The 24,734-nt window shown below is 36.8% G+C and overlaps 1 protein-coding gene across 3 annotated transcripts in view; it reads left to right on the top strand.

Annotated features, from left to right (window-relative positions):
• The window catches only part of atxn7l1 (ataxin 7-like 1), a 50,344-nt gene extending 32,706 nt beyond the window's left edge, over positions 1 to 17,638 (top strand). For all 3 annotated transcript variants that reach the window (XM_028450921.1, XM_028450918.1, XM_028450919.1), the window contains 7 exons: positions 1,044 to 1,126; positions 3,921 to 4,186; positions 5,709 to 5,922; positions 6,732 to 6,853; positions 8,839 to 9,318; positions 10,972 to 11,221; positions 13,344 to 17,638. In XM_028450921.1, coding sequence (XP_028306722.1) covers positions 1,044 to 1,126; positions 3,921 to 4,186; positions 5,709 to 5,922; positions 6,732 to 6,853; positions 8,839 to 9,318; positions 10,972 to 11,221; positions 13,344 to 13,361 — 1,433 coding nt within the window. In that variant the 3' untranslated portion in view covers positions 13,362 to 17,638. The remainder of the gene's footprint in view (positions 1 to 1,043; positions 1,127 to 3,920; positions 4,187 to 5,708; positions 5,923 to 6,731; positions 6,854 to 8,838; positions 9,319 to 10,971; positions 11,222 to 13,343) is intronic.
• The last annotated feature ends 7,096 nt before the right edge of the window (positions 17,639 to 24,734 follow it).

Here is a 24,734-nt window from a genome sequence, read left to right as displayed (position 1 = left end):
CAGAATGGCCGTTTTCACTCGGGATTTGGTGTTTACAAGGTGATTTTTAATTTTTTTAAAAGAGGATTTATATTATATTCTGAATTGAAGGGGAATTAAGGCTCTCATGTAAACGTAGCCAGTATGTAGGAAGCTAACAGATTTAAAACTAACATTCTGGCTTGTCTTTTAATTATTTTGTTCTGATTTACACCTTCTAATGTACAGCATTTAACTGCCAGAAACAGTCTATCACTTTCCTCCTCCTGCACACACTCATCTTTTAAAAGCTCATTACTCCTCCTCTGTGGGGTCCAAACCCTTTATATCCTCTCTCCCCTCATGTCCTCTCAGATCATTCAAAATAAAGCGAGAGAACAAGCATGTGAGTAGTGTGTATCTCTTCCATGATCCCACTGTTAGACTGTCGGTGTCCGCCTCATCCTGCAAAAACAGAAAGATTACAGGGATTATAGGCAAGGCCAGCACAAGATTACAGCCCTGTGGGATACCTGCTGAGTGGAGGTTGGTGGACAGTTTGTATACGTGTAGGAGGCTGCTCTGCTCAGGAATCCTTCAGACAATAGTAACAGCTCAGTGATGAGATACCTGGGTTTAGCTGATCTCTTAAGTGTTGTAAGAGCCAAGGCTTGACTATTATCACAGTATTTAAGGCCATAGCTTTAGTTGGATGTATATAATTTAGGATTTTAATTAAATTTATAAATCCATGTGTATTATAATTTGTGCTAGTTTTAAAAGATCTACGATGGCAGTGACACATTTCTGAGGTGTTTTTCTGGTTTGAGGCGTCTTCAGGCAAAGTTAAAAGAAAAACTCAAGTTTAATGATGCTCTATGAGATGACTAAAATTAAAATTTGAACTTACATTTGAATAAATCTCCAAACTGCTAAATGAATTACCATTTTGCAGGTGCGTGACTGTTGTTGGCAGTGCTGATCTTGTATTTGAAAAGAATCTGAATAAGTTCTATTAGTTTTCATGATCATTCCCTTCAATAAAACAATGTTTGAAACAGTTTTTCTGTTTTCCTGACTCACAGGGCGAGTGTTTGATCCTAACAAACACTGCGGCGTGCCGGACCCCGAGACAAAACGCCCTTGCACACGCTCCCTCACCTGCAAGGTAACAAAATACACAAATACACAACTCTTTGTGTGTGGACAATAACATCCTGTTATGACATCCTCCTCCTGCTGACAATCTTCTGTGAAGGCCTTCACCTGAAAGAAATGAGCATCTGTGATCTTATCGGCCTATTATACTGTATCTGGCTATTTTAATTAGCGCTGGGACGTTAATGCGGTTATTGCGATTAATTATTTGCAGTAGTTTGTGCTTTGTGAACAATGCAATCATAATATTCTTTATTCATATTACACATTATGTTAGCACTCAGTGATGAAAATAATAAACACAATTTTGTTGTTTAAGCTCATTTATTGCTTTTTATTGATTCAGTCATATACCAAAATCCAAATTTTTAATTTAAATTAAAAAACGTTGCTTCTCGTGTCAAATGTTATGTGATTCATTTAGATTAATCAAGATTAGTTTATTACAAAGTCTCGAATTAGTCTGATTATTTTTTTTAATTGAGTCCCACCACAAATTTTAATATTATAAGTTTAACAAGCCAGTGTATCATTTTGCGTTGCTGTGAAATGTGTGTCTCATGCCTTTATTTCCTCTGTACGTGATAGATTTTTTGCCAGTGCTGAGATTATCTTCCAGCAGTTACAGTGCTGTGGGTTTTCTCGGAGTTCTCTGGTCTCCTCCGACAATCCAAAAACATTAACTCATTGGCTGCCAGCCATTTTCAGAACTGCTACCCCCTCACTGCCAGCCATTTTACAACATTTTGACTGAGTTTTAAAGACCCACAGAATATTTTGTGATATGACCATGTAAACTCTGAAACCAGATTCTGAAAGAATAGACTCTCTACTTTCATCAGAATCAGTTGAATCAGTTGAATAGAGGTACGTTTCACACAAACGGCCAGTTTCTGGCAAAAAGCTGAGAAAAAAAGGCTTTGAAACTATTTTTTTTTTGTTTTACTGACACCTCAAACATCTGAACATTGGTTTCCTTCTATAAAACAACAAAAACAACACTGAGACCAGGCTTTTGATGGCAAAATTATTATTATTTTGCTATCTGGGTCAGAATCGTATGGTTCCCTTACCATGTTTTGGCCTTCCTCCAAGTCTCTTCCCCCTCAGTCTCCACACACACAACTTCCTCCTCCTCCCCGTACCCGTTACAAGACCAGAGGAGATCGCTCCTTCCAGGCGGTCGCGCCAACGCTCTGGAACGATCTTCCGTTTTCGCTGCGTCTGCTTGATTCCGTTGATGCTTTTAAGAGCCAACTGAAAACCTATCTGTTTCAGAAAGCATTTTAAAAATTCCAGTGATAAAGGGTTGTTTTATGACCATCATATTTTTGTGACTGCAACTGTAATTTGTATTGTATTGTATGCACTGTATGCATTGTGAAGCACTTTGTGACTCCTGTCTGTAAAAGGTGCTATATAAATAAATATTACTTACTTACTTACTTACTTACTTACTTACTTACTCCTCCCCAACATGCCGAGTCCCACCGTTTGGCCCGGGTTGTTGATGTTTTCTCTCATGATCACGACACTCTCAATAGTGGACTTAGGTCAACACATGCTCTGCTCGAGTGTGAACAGCTGGGAGCTTCGCCTTCTTCTCTCGTGGCGCCATTTTATCCCTCGTCCATGGTTTCTCCCTCCCCACTGATGGTGCACATCGCTGCTAATCTCTTATCCAAATGTGCACTGCTGCTACCTACACGGCACCAGTTGGTCACTACATCATAGTACAAGGCTAATATTCATTGGAGAGGTCCGTAACAGTGTCTCCTAACAACCCCTGTTGAAAAACACAATTGACGTACATTTATGTCAATGGCAGTGAACAGTTTGATTTGAAATGAAGCATAAGTACGTCAATAGCAGTCAGTGAGTTAAGGTCAGGGTAATGTTTGTATTTAAAAATGCACCACCAAGATTAGATGTAGACCTCTGGGAGTCAAGAAGGAGTCCATAAAAATTCATTTTAAAAACCATGACAATATTGAACAGTTAAAGAGCATTCTCTCTTTATTTTTTATTTTCTTTCTTTTAATCACATTTGACAGACAAAAAACAAGGTGTCTGCAACTCTTTTAAATGCACAATGTGCAAAAATCTCGTATGTTGTCAAATGTCTTAAAACTAAAAAATAAAATAAACCTTTGGGTTAACACGCACTCCGAAACCATTTAACTGTGATTTTCATGCTGTTCTGAGAAGTAGTGAAAGCAGTGACTCCTAAAACGATTATATTAATACAAAATAACTAAGCTATAAAACAAAAATACATTGTTATAGGCAATATTGTAATTTTCTATATCGCCAAAATAGAAATCTTGATATGTCTTGAATCTTGATGTATTGCCCATGCCTAGTTCAGAGACATTTCTGACTCGGACTGATGTCTGACTATTTGCATCTGTCTGACACGTAAGGAACTGTAAAATATTTGTAGTGAGCTAATGCTAAATGTTTCAGGTCAAGTTACATCATGAATTAATCAGGAATGGTTCCAAGTGCTTCTCCGTATCATCACATTAATGAAGATATAGAATAGCAGGCCAGTGCTGGTCTCACATGCTCTTGACGGAAGATGCTGAGCTTGTTCTCTTTGAGTCACCATTCATACACTTCAATATAATGCTCTTCTCTTTTGTTCCATTGTTTAGGCATTTTCATTCTTTTTTCTGGTGTTAAATCAACATGCAAAGTGGTTAGACTTGTTCATCTCACTACGTATTAACAATTAGGTGAAAGAGATCATTTTTTTTTAATTGATGCTTGAACTCAGGGCTCTGTTAATGATTCCACCACAGACTCACTCCCTAACCCACCGCCGAGCCGTGCTCGGCAGAAAGAACAACTTTGACATCCTATTGGCCGAGCACAAGGGGAGGGCCAAGGAGGTGCAGAAGGAGAAGGAGAGAGAAAAGGAGGCGGCGCAGGAATTGAAGGAAAGAAAGGAAAGCTCCAGCCAGAATCTCATCTCACAGGAGACCGTTGCTCCCACCAAACCCCACGTCCCCAACGGACGGCTGCTGTCCACGCTGAAGCTCCGGCTGGCCAACGCGCACATACCAAGGTAACGAGGATTATTATTGTTTATATTTGATTTAGTTTTAACAAAAAGTGTTACTTTTGTTATCATTTTCCATAGATTGTCAAACCTTTAGAGATTTCAGCAGCTGACTTTCAATTTTCAGGGGTTTTTTGTCCCTTTTTTAAAAAAATTTTCAGAATAAAAGCCTTTTTCTTTGTTTATTGTATTTAAAAAAGATGAAAGATTTACAGTGTTCTATCTTGTTGAAGAGATGCACCTTTCCCCATTTTACTCCACCAGAGGATGCTGTAAACACAGATTACAAGAAGATAATAGTTGTTTTCTCTAGATCAGGGGTTCTCAGCTTTGGGGTCAGGACCCCAAAGTTGAGAACCCCACTTTTCAATCAAATTTCGATGCCTTTTCTGCACATTTTTTCCACCTTAAAAACATTTTCGGCACTTATAAACCCCTTGCATTACTTTCCCCACCTAATTTTAGATATGTTAACACATTATTATCATTTTTATCCTCTTTTCACCATATTTCTTATTTTTGCCAATTTAATCACATTCACGATTTGTCATGCCCATTATTAACCAGTTTAAACTAATTGTTCCTACTTTTTACATTGCATTAACCCAACTTTTTGTTTCTAAAACCAAAAAACAAAAATACCAGAGGACAGAAATAAAAAATGCCAGTTTTTCAGGATGGTGAGACAGGAAGTTGTTCTTTTCAAAATAATGAGGATGCTGCTGTTTTTCTGGTGCCACAATATATGAATGATATTTATGTCCTGTGAGACTATGTCTCTGAGCTGGCCTGGTGTCGCCTCGGGGTCCCCCCAGAACGGCTGGAGGAGGTGTGCGTGGATCGGGAGTTCTGGGCATCTCTGCTGAGACTGCTGCCTCCTCGACCTGGCCCCGGATAAAGCGGAAGAAGATGGATGGATGGATGGATCTTTATATTTTCACTATTGTTTAAAAATGTCTTTAGAACCATAATCCAAAATCATTTTTGAAATGTGTTGTCATCTGCAGAAATTGTGTGCAAAATCTGCTCCAAAACCCCTTCCTCTCTCACTGTGGTGCCACTCGTTTTTTGTTTTTCGATTTTCTTTCCTGAACGGAAAATTCAATGATTAAAACATACACTGACCCTATATACTATGGCCCAAATAATAATAATAAACAATCTAGGATAACAGTGGATGTTATTCTGATAAATAAATGTGGTTATCACAGATTCATGAAACAATGGACCATGATTTTGCTGACTTTATGGATGGGCCTCAAAAATCTCTCTCCCATATTTATTTTTTATGTCTGTGTTAAACCACCTTCAGGAACAGTGGGGGTCCCCGGCCTCTAGAACCTTTATTTTGTGTTTCGCTCAAAAGGTTGAGAACCACTGCTCGTCTATATAATGCAAATGATTTTGTCTTTTGTCGTTGGTTTAGATGAGACAAGTCTTGGTTTTTGTTCATTAAGTTGCAGACTGTTGTTTTTTTTCTTGTACAGTATAATGTCCTCCTTATTGTTCTCTAATGAATGCTACGCAGGGTTCCAGGAGGTTCTTCCTCTGCAGCATCGGCTCCTTCGCTCCCTGCAGCAGCCCCCGCTCTCAATGCAAACTCAGAGCCTTCTCCTCACAGCTCGGTCAGCACAGCAGGAGAAGGAGCTCGACTTTCCAGTGACGAGGGCGACGCTGAGAGCCCAGACGACACCGACAAACCTACGTTTCACTATTCCTGTCGTCACCCGCAGCCTTTAGGGGTAAATGCACCAAGTACTCCTGCTGTTCCATAGTCTGAAAGCATTATATGTCTTAAATCCTGTAAAGAAACAACCTTTCAATGGACACTGTTCTACTTTTTAGCTTGTTTTATTTTTTTTCATTTTAAAGCACACATTGGTAAGACAGTGTGCTCCTAAAGCAGAGGTTCCCAACCTTTTTTGGGTCGTGACCCCATTTTGATATGACAAACGTCCGGCGACCCCAGAGATGTTTTTTTCTACTCCTAGAATTTGTTTTTGATCAAGTTTATTAAAGTGTCTTACAAATATCAAATACAGAGTAGCCATATCAGATATTTTTACACTGCATTTTATTTGAATTAGATTTATATTTGAGAAAGTTGAGGGTACTGTCATTTAATGTGATGTTTTTTTGAAAAAACAAAACAAAAACACAATCATTCAAAAAATGTTCATCCATTTAATCCATTTTTTTTTTTTTTTTTTTTTTTTTTTTTTTTTTTTTTTTACTTTTAACCAAAGTTTATTTAAAATTTTCTTAAACAATTACTAGAAATTTCAGGCAAAGCCACATGAAGTCCCTAAAATTATCTCTATAAATCACCAGAAACCTGCTTCTTAAACTGGCTTATTAATACATATATTTTCTCTTTCTTGTCCACATTTTCACAGTTTTTTAACACGGTCTTAGTTTGGTACCAGAATTATGAAATCATCTTTTTGTCTTATCTGAAACTCCATTTGTCTTTTTTTTTTCCTGTGTTGTTTCATTTTAACTTGTTTATCCTTCCCTGTATTTATTTACTTTATTCTCTACCATTTTCTAGGTTTGCATTTTTCGCAGTCGTCTGATGGGGCGGGGCCACTATGTGTTCGACAGGCGGTGGGACAGAATGAGGCTAGCAGTTCAGAGCATGGTGGAGAAACACCTCAACGCACAGATGTGGAAGTAAGCGTGTGACAAATGCATAGCATCCATGGTTGGGATCAATTACAGTTTTTCAATAACAATTACATCTTCAATTATCCATGTTCAATTACAACTCAATTATGGTTAAGATGACCGTCATTTTTTCCCAATTACAAAGAAAATTGCAATTATTATCTATCCCCTGAAAGTTAATTACAAGTACATACACAATAATTTAAAGCCACACTGTGGACTTTTTGACCTAAAGAGTTGATGAAGGTCAATATTCAGCGATTGACAATATCAATGCTCCGAGCAGGGCTTCCTTCTTGAAATACCGCCCATATAAGTTTGGAGAAGACGGACTGTTGTTGGCCAGGTCATGTGACCTGGAAAATGCCTGGAGAACGTTTCACTTTACGACAGTCACGTGACTACAGGCTCTGATATACTCATGGAGCTAAGGCTTTACCTACTATTTTTCACTAAGTGGTGCTTTTTGGTCACTCCATCATTTTATCGCTCCACTGAAGCGATGACGAGGAGTGTGTGTGTGTGTGTGTGTGTGTGTGTGTGTGTGTGTGTGTGTGTGTGTGTGCGTGTGCGTGTGCGTGTGCGTGTGTGTGTGCGTGTGTAGAAGTGGTGATAGAGGAGAGAGAGAGAGAGGTCTGACCACTTCTTTTTCTTCTTCTCCATCCGTATGTTTACAGCACTTATCATAGACAACTCCGCTTTTACAGTTTAAACGATCAACTTACGGAGTTACTAAAGGATGAGTTCACTCAGAATGTACAGTTAGTCAAGAAGTTAACCGCTTTAATTTTGCCCCCCATAAATTAAGGAAGTGTAGTACAGCCCTCTGCTGCAGCTGTCTCACAGGGAGCAGGAAAGGGCTGCTGCCGCGGCTCTACAGACAGTGAAGGTTGGGAGAGTTGTTGCTTGAAGTCTCTTAAACAGTTCACATTTTTCAACTTTGAGCGACAAGGTCGCGCTTGACCTAGTCGCTCAAATCACGTAAGTCACGTTGCTTGAGGGGAGATAACTTGAGGTTGCGTCATTTACATTGATTTGAATGTAATCTAATCTTTTCAGTCGCTTCAGTCACGTTTGATGTGAACGCACCTCCAGGCATTTCGCACAAGCACCATATTCCTATAAAACTAACTTTACTTTTCTTTAATAGTGAGTTGATGATCTCTCTTCAACCAACAGGTCAACTACAGTCTGCATACACAATCAAAAGACAAGGGAGGCTAGCCCGTCTGACTGTTTCAAATTTCAAGTTCAAATAAGTTCAAATTTAATTAATCACAATTACTGAGCCTGAAATAAATAGTCCCATAAAACTTAATCTTCCTCTTGTGTTAGCTTTCCGTTAGCATCTTTTATGATAACGGGTCCGTTTTGACCCATGTCTTTAAATCAGCTGTAAAATACACAAAAAGAATATGATCTATCATCCAATCATATTTTAAGGATTGTTAACTACATATTGTATGAGTAAGCCATAGAACTATAACATGGTTCCCAAGCTTTGCGTTTAATTAAATTAGCATGGAAATTCTATGAGAACTATTTACAATTACAATTACAAAGTAAATTATCTGAACTAAATTACAATTGAAGTATGATCACAACAGCAATATATTTTAACATTTCAATTGCAATTATAATTGCATCATATTTGATATTTGTAATTAATTATCAATTATGTGATTACAATTATAAATGACCCCAACCCTAATTACTAAACCATTCTTGATGCATAGAAGGCTTTTACATACTAGTATTTGGTATTTTATATTGTGCGTGGAACATTTCATCAAATTAAAGAAGAAAGCATATTTTTCTCAGCTTGTTTTGACAGGTAAAACTTGAAAGAGTTTCAAAAAGTGAGCAACTTCTGCACTAATAAGGAAATGAATTTCAGGAGTGTGATGAAAATGACAGAAAACCTCAAACTAATGTAATTATTTCAACTTTTTTCCTCTAACATGTCAACTTTTTCCTCCTCTGCTCATCAGGAAGGTTCCTCCCGCCTCTGAGAGCCTCCTCAGTAGCTCCTCTTCGTCGTCCCCCGCCTCCCTCACCTCTCCTCCCTACACCTCCCTCTCCTACACAGCAGCTTTCCCTCAGTCCAGCTCCACAGCTGGGTTGTTCCACATCAGAGACTCCCCACAGGCTCACGCCAATCTGCTGGGGAAAGCTCGCACCGGCCCTCCCAAACCCCCCCGCACACCCAGAAACTCTGAGGAATCAGCTATAGGTGCAAAGAAGAGAAAAACCCCTTCCCCTTTGTTTTCCTCTTCTACGTTGTTTCCGGTGGTGAATCATCACAAAAAGAACGGCAACAGCTTCCATCCAGCGCTGCACGGCTCGGAAAAGTTGGGTTCCTCTCCTTCCAGGAAGAAAGGACTAGTGCGGGGGGACGCTGGGCTTTGGAACAGTTCAGAGGACTGGCTGAACAGAGCTGATGGGTCTCAGAACCACAACACACACAACAGGTCAGTGACAATACACTATTAACACATACTTTAAAACTTCCATCAAGATTAAATGGAAAAAAGTTTGAAGAAGGGAATCAGTGGCATTCCAGTATGTCAAAAAACAATACAAAGAAGCAGTGCCAGCCAAAGCTGAAAATCTAGGAGATATAGGTTTGAGCTCCAACCGTTCGTCCGTCCATCCATCCGAGTTAAAGGGGCCACACACCAAATTTGGTGTGTGGCTTCAGGGTATCAATGCCTTGATGGAGTTCGAAAATGAGAAGCGCGCAATTATTTCTTCCGGAGTTATTGCCCTTGTGGGACAGCTTTTCTTAGAAAACATTTAAGATCGTTAATCATTATATATTCTGATGTGATAATATTTTCTTATGTATACATCTAAGTTAGATTTAGGACATTTAGAAAAGGTTGTGAGTTATAATGAGAACCAATCTGTCGGGCGATGTTGATGACTATGTCTTCTTGTTTAATACAGGGATGTCATGTCAACGCGTTTCAACCATAGACTGTAAAAAGAATGGATGGGACAAGCTTCCCGTTGGAGTGAAGGTTTTATTTTTAGAGCTTCTCCTGCTAACTGGCTGCAGTATAGGTCATAAACCCCGCCTCCTCAATGATAACAGATGGGATGTGGGTCAAACTGTAAAGTTAAAATACTTGTCACGTTTTTTTTCCCAAAGTGCTCATTTTTCTGTGAAGTTTGTTTTAAATAAGTTATTTGAGGTTTAAAAACGGGATTTTACGCCATATATGACACTGATTGACAGTCGCGGATCTTGCGTAGCTCTTTTTGTGAATAGCATAAGCAGCTACGTCGTGAAGGAAAGCCGAGACGCTATTTAACTAGATATTTGAGTTGAAATATGAAAGATCACGTGACAAAAAGGCATCAAAAAACATACATAGACAAGCAAGCATTAAACAACAAAGATATTAAGAGCTATTAAAAGCTATTAAAAATGTAATATATATCATTGTAGATTAAATAACTCATCAAATAGTTCCTTTAAAGGTATTATGTTTATCATCATAAAGAATGTTGTACATATCATTGTAGACTAACTTGCTCATATTAATATATTATATTTATCTCTATAGAAAGATTGTTATATACTGTATATCATTGTAAATGAAATAGCTCATCACAAGGGGACATTAGGTAAAAAGGAAAAACAACACATCTGAAGAACACCTATAATGATGAAACTGGTTTGGAATGTTTGGATACATGTAGACAAAGTGGTTTAGTGTCATGTGAAACAATAGTACAGGTATACAAGCTTTATAGAATGTTTCTGAGGTGTTTGCATCAGGAGATGCTCTCATACAGACATTTGGGATCGTTTAGAAATGGGAAAAAAGGTTGAATGTAGGTCAGAAAAGACGACTTAATCAACCTCTTTATCTGTTTGGATCCATTGTAATATAAATGTGTGCCTTTAAATTTGTTTACGGATACATCAGAACTCAATTAAAAAGTTAAATCTCGCCAGTCTTTCATGAACTTATCGCAAATGACTTGAAGGCCCATCTACAGTATTTTCGTGGTCCACCGTGGTGCTACTGCCCACACTTTGGGAAGCACTGCTGGAACTCAATAAACTGACAGAAAATATTGATAAAGACTGTTAACTTCTCTGTTTCCTCCAGACGAGAAACTGCCACCACGACACCCTACTCACCCAACAGGGACCCTGCCTCAGTCTCCCATCAGACGATGGCTCCGCCCACAGGACTTCTAACGTACGGGGGAGGGGCTGAGGGGAGGAAGAGGAGGAGTCCTAGTTCGTACAGAGCCAAAGGCAGCAAGCTGAGCCGGCCGGATAGGTTAGAGAGTTTCTTTGGGAGAGCAGACGACGGGGAGAGAATTCTGGCTTCAGGACCAGAGTCACAGAGACGGGTACGTGGAACACACCAACCAACAGGAAACAATAACAAAACATCCTTAGCATTGTGGATGGATGACAAACAGAACATTTAAAGCTTCAATTTTATCACAAAGGGGGCCACAAAAATGTGTTTGTCTGATTCGAGGGCCACAATATTAACATTCATATCAGCATTTAGAATAATCACCTGAATGTTGTGTGTTTTCATTGTCATTTAGTTTATTTTTGGAGTCTTTTTTTCTGTATTTGATTTACTTTTAAGTTCTTTTTGTAATCATTTTTGCCTGATTGATTTTATGTATTTTGTTGTAATTTTGTAAATTCTTTTATTATTTTTTTTAGGAAATTTTAGCCATCTTGTTCCATGTTTGGTTAATATTTGTGCATAGCTGTTGGTATTGTACTTATTGTTGTGTTACTGGTGTTCTTTTGTGTAATTTTGTATGTTTTCTCAGTCGTTCTGTATATTTTTGTTATTTTGTAAATTACTCTTTGTTTTTGTGTGTATTTTTAGCCATCTTGTGCCGCTTTTGGTTAATGTTTGTGTATTGGTCTTGTCATTTTATGTATTATGTTATTTTTGTTGTTCTTTTGTGTTTTTTTCTGTATTTTTTTTTGAGTAATTTTGTATATTTTTGTAAATTTCTCTGTTTTTAGTCTGTTATATAGTTTTTTGGTTAATTTTGTGTTTATCTGTTGTCGTTTGTTAGAAGCGTCTAATCATTTTTTGTCCTTTTTTGTAATTCTATGTTACTTTCTTTTTCGAGTAGTTTTGTTCGCTTACTTTGGAGGCCGCACAATATTTGACTGAGGGCCACCTGTGGCCCATGTCTCATTTATAGGGTATAACTTTTATCATGATTTTTTATTTACTTTTTGGAAATTTTAACTGAATAAAGTGATTTCACATGCATTCGTGGGATTTTGTGGCGACAAAGTCGGAGCCAAAGATAAAGATGCATAGAAGGTTTATTGTGAACGTTTCAGAGGCATAGACATAGACAAACAGGCCTTTACCATTTTTGATAAACAGAAAGTACTTTTATTACATTAGATGATGATAGATTAAATGTTTCAAAATGAGGTACACTTGGCATTATAGCTGCAACTTTCTTTTTTTCTTTTTTTACTTGATGAGTTTTAACATTTTACATGTGACACAATTCGACAGAAAAAAGACAAAGTACCGGTATACATAAAAAAAAACAGTACTTAGTCCAGAGTTTATCCTAAACACAAGTAGACCTGGATAAACAAACACAAAACAACAAAATATGCAATACCAACAATAGTAAAATATCCACAATTTAGTCACAAACAAATTGAGTGTAATGAGGGTCATCTAAAGTTTTAAAAACTCCAAAATAGGTTTCTGCATGCTGTAATATTTATGTAGGATTCCTGACACTTCAATGTGGAGTAAGTCAATAAATTCTCTAGTTTAAAGGTCTGGCTGTAAACTGAATTGATTAGTGCCGGATGAGGAAGAAGCGAACGTCGCTCTTCATTTTGTTAATAAATTATATCTATATTTTAGCCCTGATGATGAAAACCTTATCTGTCTGCTACTTATTATCCCCCGCCACAAAATGTGTGAAAAGGGATATAGGTTTGAGCTCCGTCCGTCTGTCCGAGTTAAATGGGACAGCTTTTCTCAGAAACTGTTTAAGATAGGATAACCATATTTGGTGTGTGGCTTTAGGGTATCAATACCTTGATGGAGTTCAAAAATGAGAAGCGCGCAAATATTTTTTCCGGAGTTATTGCCCTTGTTCCGTTTTTTTACTCTGTTTGAGGTATCTTCAAAGGGGACAGCTTTTCTTAGAAACTGTTTAAGATATTTAGTAATTTTATATATTCTGATGTGATAATATTTTCTTATGTATACATCTAAGTTCTTAGATTTAGGGCATTTAGGGAAAGGTTGTGAGTTGTCCTGACAACCAATCTGGCGGGGGATGTTGATGATTGTCTTCTTGTTATCATTATGATGGCACACACAAGTAGATCATTCAAATACTGTTAATGTTCTGCAGTTTCAAAGCTGATCTTTCCTATCGATTGTTGTCATTTATTTGCAAACAGGAAGTGGGCGTGTGTGAGTAATTCCTCTGCTTTGTATCCATTAAACAGGCCCAGTTCCATCACTGACAGAAACAAGTTCCACGGACAGAATGTTGGGCAGCTGTGTCGGCCACCGCCGTTTGTGACCTTTGACCTCACCACTCACCAGCCTGTGCTCCTGTTTATCCAATGGTAGTTCAGCTCACACATGCTGACTGTGAGCCTATAGGAGGTAGTGTTGGGTGTTGTTTTGTAGGAAACCTGCTCCGATCATGGCGGTCTCAGAAACCTCTGGAATAGGAATCTTTCTCCACTTTTTCAGGCCTTGTTCATAACAACCACAATAGATGTGGATTATTATGGAACAGCCAGTGTTTGTTTCTCAGTCATCTGACCTGGAAAGACATTTTGAGTTTGCGACGTGAAGTTTAATGGATAAAAGACCTACTACTTACACAACAATCGTAGGATTGGGACTACAGCGCCTCAATGCTCTCATCCCCACTCATCCCTCTTTAAATCAGCTTCTCATGTCACACACAGAGAGGAGCTGACAGCATGTTTGGTTGGGTTTTATCCAGCTACCTCCTCTCCTTTAGCCTCCTTTTTCCCCTTCATTGCTATGTGTACGTCATCCATATCTCGACTCTATTTACACTCTCTCCATTTGTCCCAGCATGCCTGTGTTCAAAGTGCACTTATTGCCCTCGGTTTCTCTCGCTTCCTCCCCCGAGCCGTCTCCAGCAGTGCCACAAAAGGACTTATTCTCACAAGGGAGGAAGAAACAATCTGTGTTTCCACAAACACCGTGACAATGCAACACATTTCAAATAGGAAGTCATCCAAGTTCCTGTGGGGAGTTTATTTTTTTGGTTTGAATGATTGCTGATTACACAAACTTCTGGACTTACTCCCACAGTGTTGGATGGTGTTTTATTATTAATATTATTATTATTATTATTATTTTGTACAATAATTTAAGAAAAAGATGTCTGTTATTGAACTGACCTACAGAGTTTTGGCAAAAAAAAAATATTTCTATGGATTTTGTTGAATTGCTGAAAGTATTATTATAATTCACTTTGTTAAAATTGTGTACATATCTTTCCTATTTTTGTATTTATTACTAGCTGTCCCCTTTTACTAAGTATGAGCTGAGGGAAAGAGTGTTTTCCTCTGCCTTTATAAATAATAATGAGAATATGGTAATGGTGAGATTGGCCTGGTTTCCCAAAGCTTCCATAATTTTGTTCATTAGCAGCTTAAACATGATACACACGTTGATATTTAATTTACACGTAGTTAAAACATCTTGGCACGTCAACTAACAGTTTGTCTAATAAAAGGTGTTCTTTATAGTCCGACATGGTTGGTTTTAGAACATTTCCCTAATTTTATTCCACCTGTGCTACATGTGTGGTTAAGTGACACAAAGTTATGTTTTTAAAAGCTTTGTTTAAATGTTTACACTAGGAGCATTATCTCTAAATCATACTGGTTTATTGTTTTTTAACCTATTATGAATTACTTAACCCTCTATTTGTTTAAAAAAATAAGTAACATATGATTATAGAGAAACACATTAAGTCTCCATGATTTCAATATAATTTTATCATTGTATTAACAGGAAAGGAACATTTGCATTTTTGGTAAAACAACATCTTTTTTGATAGCTTTTAAATATTTTGGGTAAAAGCTAAATTAACATCTTTTTTAAAATGTGATTCTTTGAAGGAAAAAAGAAATTGATTGAAGTCATTCAAAGTTTGCCCAACAGTAGGGAAGCAGCAAATTTACCTAGCTAGAAGCTAGCTAGTTTACCTAGCTACTTAACCTAGCTAGAAGCTAGCAAGTTTACCTAGCTACTTAACCTAGCTAGAAGATAGCTACCTAACCTAGCTACAAGCTAGCTAGTTTACCATGCTACTTAACTTAGCTAGAAGCTAGCTAGTTTGCCTAGCTACTTAACCCAGCTACAAGCTTGCTAGTTTCCCTGGCTACTTAACCAAGCTACAAGCTAGCTAGTGTACCTAGCTACTTCATCTAGCTAGAGGCTAGCGAGTTTGCCTAGCTACTTAACCTAGCTACTTAACCTAGCTAGAAGATAGCTACCTAACCTAGCTACAAGCTAGCTAGTTTACTAAGCTACTTAACCCAGCTAGAAGCTTGCTAGTTTACCTTGCTACAAGTTAACTAGTTTCCCTGGCTACTTAACCAAGCTAGAAGCTAGCTAGTTTACCTAGCTACTTAGAAGCTAGCTAGTTTACTTAGCTACAAGCTAACTAGTTTAACAAGTACATTTTAAAATGTTACATTTTAAAATCTGTAAAATACCAGGGGAAAAAAACATACATTTAAAGCACACTATTGTTATAGTGATCATCACTATTTCTGTATTTTGATTTTTAGCTTAGGGACCTGCTTTCGTGTCCTGTGGCTCGTAACAACAAACTTTGTTTAGGAGTCAGTTATGATAAATAAATACACTTGATTTTTTTAATCATATATGTATTGACTACTTTAAAAAGTCAGATTTTCTTTTGACGTTAACCTTTAAAAAATGATTTACATTTGTGTTAATTCCCCTAAATTTAGACTAAAATTCTACATTTATACAAAACTTATGTTTTATTTTTCTGTATGGCATATTTGAGATGCTTGTTCATCAAACATTACTGAGGTACAACTGAACTGGTTTTGATTTAAATGTGATTTTTTTCTAACCTCACTACATGGACAAACATAAAAGTCATAATGTTTGGCACTCTTAATAACATTCAGAGCATCACTGTAAGTCTCCTGTAACATTCAGTGGAGGAATTACGACATTCAATGTTCAATTTGACCTTCAAAGTGCTGTTATTAAGGTTTACTGTATTTAAGCCTTCATAAATAACCAAAAAGATAGTTTTGTCTTGCTATCTGGTACACTGTCTACACAAACTTTTTAGAAACTAAAAGTGGTTCGTTCCCATGCTAACCAAGGCTCCACTATGTCCTCTTTGTTTGCATCTTTTCACATTTCAGTCCTTGTCTAACTGTGTTCTTTGTGAAGATATTGAGAGGCAGGTTGCCTGTGTTTCTTCTAACAATACCCACAAACAATTGTTTTTGTTTATCTTAAAGACAAAGTTGGATCGCTTTGGAAAACCAGGCCCAGTTTGTATTTTGGTATAAAGGGCCCCACATTCCTGTTTGCCTGTGGTTTCACCCTTTTTCATACCTCTTCCAATATTCAAAACTTTGGCTATATTTTTTAAAAAGTGACTTTATCTTCCAAGGCCTCCCTGTCTGTGTGATATGTTTTAATAAGAGTATTTTTGCAGTAAACCTGAACTTCTTGGTTAAATGAAACCCAATCTTCTATTGAACAGCACACAGAATAACAAAGCAGAAAACCATATTGGGAACCATAGAAACTTGGTATGCCTAATTCTATTTCCTTCTTAAGTTCTATGTTTTCTATGAAATGTTAACTTGTTTATTGTCCTACAATTGTTAAATACAAACATTTTGGTTGTCTGTTAAAGACTCCGCCCATTTATGATTAAGCTCTATTAAGTGAAAGCCAGTTGGATTTGCTTTCAGTTGGTACTTACCACTTTCTTTGGTGAAAACTAACCTCTTGGACTTGATTTCATTTGACTAGTTTAAGCACTAATGAACAAATTGTACATAATCGGTTGTATTCTTATTCCGTCTTTTTAACGCATCAAGTTCTTCCAGTGGCAGCGTTTTGTTCTTCAGCGTGAGGTCAGTGCAGTACTGCTCACTACTTGTTTAAATGTAGAAACACATAGTTAAACTACATGTTTCCTTTTGTTTTAATTGACAACAGCATTGGTAAATTATTAGTTTATAACCAAGTCTGGTTTTGGGTGGTGAGCTTCTCTTTCTCACGTTCTTTTTTTTTAGACTTGACAGATCCAAAATATTTCCCTCTGTCGCAGTTTTCATTTGCTATGAACTGGCGCTGATTTCTGACCTGTTTCACGTCATCTTTGTTGGATTTTAAGGAAAAGTTTTGAACCCCTATCTGTTCTGTTTTTTGCACAGTCAAACTGCCCAGATCTTCAGTCAAATTACTATTTGTCAAAGTATTTTTAAATGCTACATAAAGTAAGTATTTATATTTGTAAAGCTTTTTGGTTACAAGAGCTAAGAAGAAGAAAAAGAATATATTCATGGTCATTTCCTGCCTGAACCAGCCGACAGTTGGTCAGTTGTAATAAGGGTTCATGTTGAATGTCTGAAATATACCATGTAAGATATTGGGTTTATTTTTCTTTCATCGAAAAACAAATGAACACTTTGCTGTTAAAATGGTCTTATATTCCTGCTTTTATTAAATGATTGCAAATGGATTTGGGTTATTTCTACACTTAAATTAGAAAAGGCTTTTAAGGTTGTTTTTTTACTCTTACTTTTAGGTCGTAGAAAACGTAGAAATGTCACAGAAACTAGACTATTACTTGGAGCGCCATTGAGCAACTGATTAAACAATAATGGCGGCTGTTTAAAGATAAACTGTTAAGCAAATTGAAATCAACAAGTGTAACTCTGCTTTTGAAATAAGTGACTAGCATTAGCTGATAAGCTAATACAGTGAACGATGCAATGTTAAGGGCTTAGAATAAGATGGCTAAACTATTAGTTTGGACACACATGCATGTCATTCCTGGGACCATTACTTCCTGATTATGGGTGCCACTTCCTGTGATAAACGGATATAACAGGAAGTTGAATCCATCATCAGCTTAGCAGTAGAGCCTATTATTACCTCTGCCAAGAAGGTAATATTTTCACTGGCATTAATTTGTTTGCTTCATAGTTGGCAAGATTACGTCAGTGGTACTTAACGGATTTGGTTTTGACCAAAGATAGCGCTCACGCCATGGAAGATTCCAATAAAGTTTTGGAGGGGATCCGGATCAATATACTAATTTTGGATCAGTTTGGTGAAATTTCTAAACTTCATGTCTTGGTTTGGTATTTGAACGATCTATGAAATTTTACTTCGGCATGTCTACTTGGTTCTTCTTCATTTCATCGCGATTTTTCCCCAAAGAAAGGTGGTTCCCATACATGTGGACCTAGTCTAGTGTATTGTTATTAACGAGAATATAATTGTCTTCCAAGCCCTTAAAGTGTGAATAGTCATGGTCTCGTACTTGGTGTCACTGATCCAGATAACGAAGAGGATATTTGGCACTTAGCGGAGGTTTGTGCGCTCTTTTTCTCTCTTTGTATTTTTGAGAAAACTTTTAAACATCACATTGCTCCTACAACTTTAGTTGTTTTTATGAATTCATTTCCCTGAAACAGCCTCTGCTGCCTTAAACTCGACACCCCTCAGATTTCCTAAACTGCGCCTCCGTAAATGTATCAACAATTTATGAAAATTAAGTGATCCTTTCAGATTTTTATCAAAGTGCCACCCAGCAAGTTGACATTTTCCGTTTTTTGAGGAGATGTCTTGACAGCTGTTGGGTGAATGACTAGAATGTTTGCTGCAGATGGTCGTGATTCTGTAAAAAGCTCCAGTAATCCATAGTTTTTACATTGAGTGCCATTTGTGTCACAGCAGTCTCACAAGCCAACAAGTTGTCTCTGCAGATTTTAATCCATTAACTGATGGAATGAAACTGTTACTGCAAAAATGTGAATAACTTTCAGCCTCCAATTGCTCTTTCTAAACGCCTTTTATTCTGATTCTTCACGTCTAGGCTTCGTTTGATAAAAGCATACACAGCACGATGATGTACTTCAACTAAAAGCTGTTAAAGAAAGAGAAAAGACTCCTTTGAACTTAAAAAAAACTCAAAAGCTTCCTTTTAGCAGCGTGACGTGGCGAGTCAAGGTCCAGATCTGATTGCTGGAGGTATAAAAGTGCTTTTTCTCTTTCTTTTCCTGGCCATGAAGCGCTGCAGGCAAATGGACAAACTATTTGTTATAGGGATGAAGATTAGAGTTTGAGTGATTCTTATTCATGTTTCAAGTTGACTTTTAGCTGCTCAGTGAAGCAGTGTTAAGTGGTGCTGCCTCTCAGTAGTAGTGGAACAGTAGACTGTTCTCTGAGTCTCAAAATAAGTAAAGTGGCGCGCTCATGTGGCTGCCTTGGAGAACTGGCACCAAATGATCAATAAAATATAATCAGCTCATGTTTTCCACCCATTAGATCAGGGCTGTCAAACTCATTTTAGTTCAGGGGCCAAACACGAAGTAGTTCAATATTAAGTGGGCCACAGACATTAGGCAAGAAAATGAGCAATTTCCACATTAATGTCCCCAAGTTTGCATTTCAACCTATTAATGTTACATGAAGTATGTAATATGTAAGGCATCCACAATATCAAGGCAATAAGTGACAGATATCTGTCTCTGCAGGATTGTCTCTTTTGACTTTTATTGATTTTGTGACCATTTGTTATTTAATTTGGTGGTAATAATGTGAAGTTATCTGAGTTATTTGAACAATTTGAGAATATAAAATGACTGCAGTCATGCATGGGAATATTGCCATCCTCCAAATATTGTGGAGTTTCATTGGATGTGTGTATTTAGAAGGACAGAGAGATCTACAACTGAATTATTTGGTAATTTACCATCTCCTGCAAGCCAATTTGGATGGTTCAAAGAGCCGGATTTGGCCCTTGAGTTAAACACGTGTGCATTAGATCCCCGTTCAGGGGCAGGACATCAAGATTCAAGATCCTTCACCTGACAAACTCTTAACATTATTTTAGATGAAACACACATAAACTGCTCTTTTGGTTGCTTATATGTCATTTCATAGTTGTTCTCCACTTCCATCCATCCTTTACTACCTTAAAGTATGGAGGGTGATTTGATGGTCGAACATATAACAGCTGACTTTGGGCCACACGGTTGGCACGCGACCCCAAATCAAAAATAATTTCTGGAATTAGATTTTAAAGATGTTTGTTATTTTGTGTTACAAACAGAGAGTAACAATACATTGTGCATTAAGTGACAAGATGTGCCAGCTCAGTTATTTTCATACATTTCATTTTTTTTCTTCTTTTTTTTTTATACTGCATTTTATTTAAACTAGATTTATATTTGAGAAAGTAAAAGTACAGAATACAGTTGTTTAACAGTGTGTTGTGTTTTAATTTGAAAAACAATAATATTTTTTTAGAAAATTTAATATATTTTCATTCAGTAATTCATTTGATCAATTACTAGACATGTCAGGTGACACCATTTAAATACCCATGTGGTCACATCCCCATGGTTGAAAAACTCTACCCTATAGGTTGCCAGTCTCTTATACCATTAATTTTCAACTTTATTTTCCCGTGAGATACCAGATACCTAAACACTATGTTCACCGACTGTGATTATGCTCACTGTAAAAAATAGGATTAAAAAAAAAACAAACTGTTAGATATCCAGAATAATCAAAAAGATGTATTGAAAGACTCTCTATGTGAATCTCACAATCGTAAAGATTTGCCCATAATTGTTTTATAGTCACTTAAGGAAATACAAATAAGCAGGAACATCTGTGGTTGACAATTTTTTCTGAGAAAATGTGACATTAAAAGGCCTGGTGATGAAAAATCATTATTGGTGAATCCAAAAAACAACATTTTATACAATCCACTGTTTATTATTCATTGTTGTTTTAGCATTACCAATACTAGCATGATTTATTTTCTTAATGATGCTTGTCAAAAAAAAAAAAAAGATTTTGGTTTTTCATTTTAATCTACAAAGTGTTTTTGAGAAGCCACAATCTATGGAAGCAGATTAGGGCCAATTTCGATGGAGAAAATAATTTTGGGTAAATCAACAATAAAGTCGAAACGTCAAGAATGAATATTAAGTTTTGTTTTTTTTCAGGAAATTTGTATCTCTGTCAATTGCCAGTCTTCCTCAGAGGAGATCTGCTGTTCGCCTTTGATGCTTCCTTTGAAGTTTTGCTTTACTTCCATGTAATAGTTGCAGCAAGATTCCATTTGTCTTCTTTTTGAACAGTATGTTAAGTTGAGGTGTTGTTTATTCAGACAAGGTGTTTCAAGAAATGTCTCTCTTCTGACATGCTTCGACTGTTAACTGCCAGTTTTTGTCAGAGGAGTTCTGCTGATCGCCTTTGATGGTTCCTTTGAAGTTTCACATCACTTCCGTGTAATAGTTGCAGCAAGATTTATTTTGTCTTCTTTGTGAATAGTATTTGAAGTTAAGGTGTCCATTATTCAGACAAGGTTTTCAGGATTTTTTTTTTCTCCTGACACGGAACTATCACACGAAAGTCAAGTGAAACTTCAAAGGAAGCAAGCATCGAAGGTGATCAGCCGAACACCTCTGAAGAAGACTGAATGTTAACAGTTGAAACATGTTAGGAGATAAAAGTGTCCTAAAAAATCTTATCTGAATAAATAAAACCTTAACTTGACATACTATTCAAAAAGAAAACAAAATTAATCTTGCTGGAACTATTACACAGAAGTCAAGTGAAACATCAAAGTAACTGTCAAAGGCGATCAGCAGAACTCCTCTGATGACCAAAATTAATCTTGCTTATATTACTTTGAGAATAAAGTCAAAATGTTGAGATTAAAATTGAAATATAATGAAGAGATTTAAGTCGAAAAGACAAGATTAAAGTCAAAATTCAGAAAATAAACTCAAAATACAATGTCGTGATAAAAGTCGAAGGATTGCTATTAAAGTCAAATCTACGGAAGTGGACTAGGACCAATTCACTATATACAACAGCAGTCTCCAACAAAACTGGCCCTAATCACTTTCCGTACAGCTCCTCAATAGCCACAAATGGGACTAAATGCTCCACTTCTTCCCAAACTTGACTAGTTTTGCCTTCTGAACAGATTACGTTTTCGACAATATCTCTTCAAAGTCCTTGAAGTGATTACAACGCCGTGGTTATGAGCTAAAAAAGAAAGAATCTCTTTGTTATTGAACCCAGCTTTTAAGTATAGTTTAACGCATTCATTGTTTCTTATATGGACTTTATATTTTTTTAAGCGCATTGAGGTGACTTTGTTGTAATTTGCGCTGTATAAATAAAGTTGAATTGAATTGATACACAACATTTTGTAGCCACAATCTGCTGTTTGTTGTCATATAGTGAATTGGCCCTCGTCAGCTTCCGTAGATTTGACTTTAATTAGCAGACCTTCGACTTGTATCACAACATTGTGTTTTGAATTCATTTTCAAAAATATGACTTTAATCTCGACATTATATTTCAACTTTATTTTCTATATTTGAACTTTATTCTTGACATTTCGACTTTAATCTCAATATTTTATTTTTGATTTGCCCCAAAATGATTTCCTCCATCAAAATTGATCCTAATCTTCTTCCGTACCAAACAGACATTATTTGGATTTTTATTTATAAAAACAGTGTGATTATAATCCCTCTGACAACAACAGAAAGCAGGAAGTCTGATCAGATGATGATATCCCTAAAGCTACAATCTGCTCTCTTACAGCCTGAACTAAAGCCTTTGTAAACTCCTGTGAACACTGCTGTGATAAGCATTAAAAAGCACCAGCTTTGACTCGACTGCCATCTATTATAATACTGCTCTCCATACACACCGCCACCTCCAGTCACATCTGCTCCATCCTGACATCCTGCATATATTTATACCCTCTGCTTTCCCCTGTGCTTCACTTACACTAGTAGTGGAAACAAAATGCTACACACTCAAAGATCCCCATGTGACCACAATATCACAGTGTGGTCGTTTACCTGTTAACCATAAATAACCCATCTGCTGCTTTTGAGGCGACGCTTTGATCCAGAACAAATGATGTGGACCTGAGACTAAGGAGCTGCTCTGATTTCATTTATTCAGGTTCTCCTGCTGGGATCTACAGCACAGATCGGCTCGTGAATTTGTAATTGCAGCAGCTACGAGTACGAGGGATTTCCTATATTTACACATCTGAAGGAACTGATGTACAATTTTTAGTGCATTAAAGATACAACATATTGTACATGCATTAGCTCTGGAGATTCTTGGTTTTAAATTACACATAAAAAAAGTTGTTTTGCCTTATTTAATGGCCTGTTGGATGGAAACGTCAAGCTTTATTTAACGTATATGTTCAGCCTCTCTTTAGGTCAACCTGGAGAGGTGGGGTCCACAAAAATGTACCAATCTGAGCATTAATAGAGGAAAGAAACAAGGATTTTGTGTGTTTTTGTTGTCATTTTGTGTAATTTTGTTGTCATTCTGTATGTTTCTGTCATTTTGTGTGTTTTTTTATTTATTTTTGCTGTCCTTTTTGTTTGTTTTCCTGTAATTTTGTATGCTTTTTGCAGTTATTTTGTCTATTTGTGTAGGTTTTTCTCCCCATCTTTTTGTGTGTATTTTTGCTGTTTTTAATGTATTTTTCTGTAATTTTGTGTCATTTTGTTGTTTCGTGTCATTTTGTTTATTTTTTTGGTCCTTTTCGTGTTTTTTTCTGAAATTTTGTATGCTGTTTGAAGTTATTTTGTGATTTCTTTTGCAGTTTTTTGTGTTTATTTCTGTCATTTTGTGTATTTTTGAACTCATTTTTTGTATTTTTGCTGTCATTTTGTGTATTTTTTGTATAGTTTTGTTATTTGTGTGTAATTAGTTATTTTGTTTATTTTTGTTGTTCTTTTGGAGTTTTTTTTGTCTCTAATTTTTTTTCTCTCTAATTTGTATGTATTTTGCAGTCATTTTGGTATTTTTGTTCTTTGTGTTTTTTCTGGTATTTTGTAAGTTTTTTTTTTTTTAGTCATTTTCAGTATATTCTGCTGTTTTTTGTGTACATTTCTGTCATTTTGTGTGAATTTGTTGTTTTGTGTATTATAAGTCATTTTGTTTATTTTTGTTGTTTTTTTGGGTAGGTTTTTTCCTGGAATAGTGTATGTTGTTTGGAGTTATTTTGTGTTTTCTTTTTCTGTCATTTTGTGTTTTTTCAGCAGATTTGCTTGGGAGACCACACAAAATCAAACCGAGGGCCGTATGTGGCCCCCTGGCCACCAGTTTCAAGTCTGCCTTGGTCTTCCTCCCAAAGTTACCCACTTGTTTCTATAATCATTACCAGGCCGTCTGAATTACCAGTACAAACAAATTATTTGCTATGCACAAAAAGTGTCAAAACATGTCGCCGGGTGGTGAGATAAATGCAGTCTGCATGTAATTGAGAAGATAAAAGCTCCTGGCTCTATTCGACCAAGTCCATGAATGCCGAGGTGGTTCTCCCCCCTTTGCAAACAGCATTCTTATGATAATGCCATAATGCTGGTGCTTTAGTTAATTGTGTAAAGGCAATAGTGGTGGTGGGCACCTTTTGTTGCAAGCGTGCATGAGCCTAAAGGAAAGAGCTGGCAGGGATTATAACTCAGAGAACTTCTCAAACTTTCCACAGAATGTGCTTTGTGAGTATGTTGCATTTAAAGCAGTTTTTCTTTTACTTCTTTTTG

This window comes from Gouania willdenowi, chromosome 6 (genome assembly GCF_900634775.1).
Source record: "Gouania willdenowi chromosome 6, fGouWil2.1, whole genome shotgun sequence".
Classification (NCBI taxonomy): Eukaryota; Metazoa; Chordata; class Actinopteri; order Blenniiformes; family Gobiesocidae; genus Gouania; species Gouania willdenowi.
The sequence above is the reverse complement of the archived record's forward strand: the minus strand, read 5'-3'. Positions and strand labels throughout refer to the sequence as shown.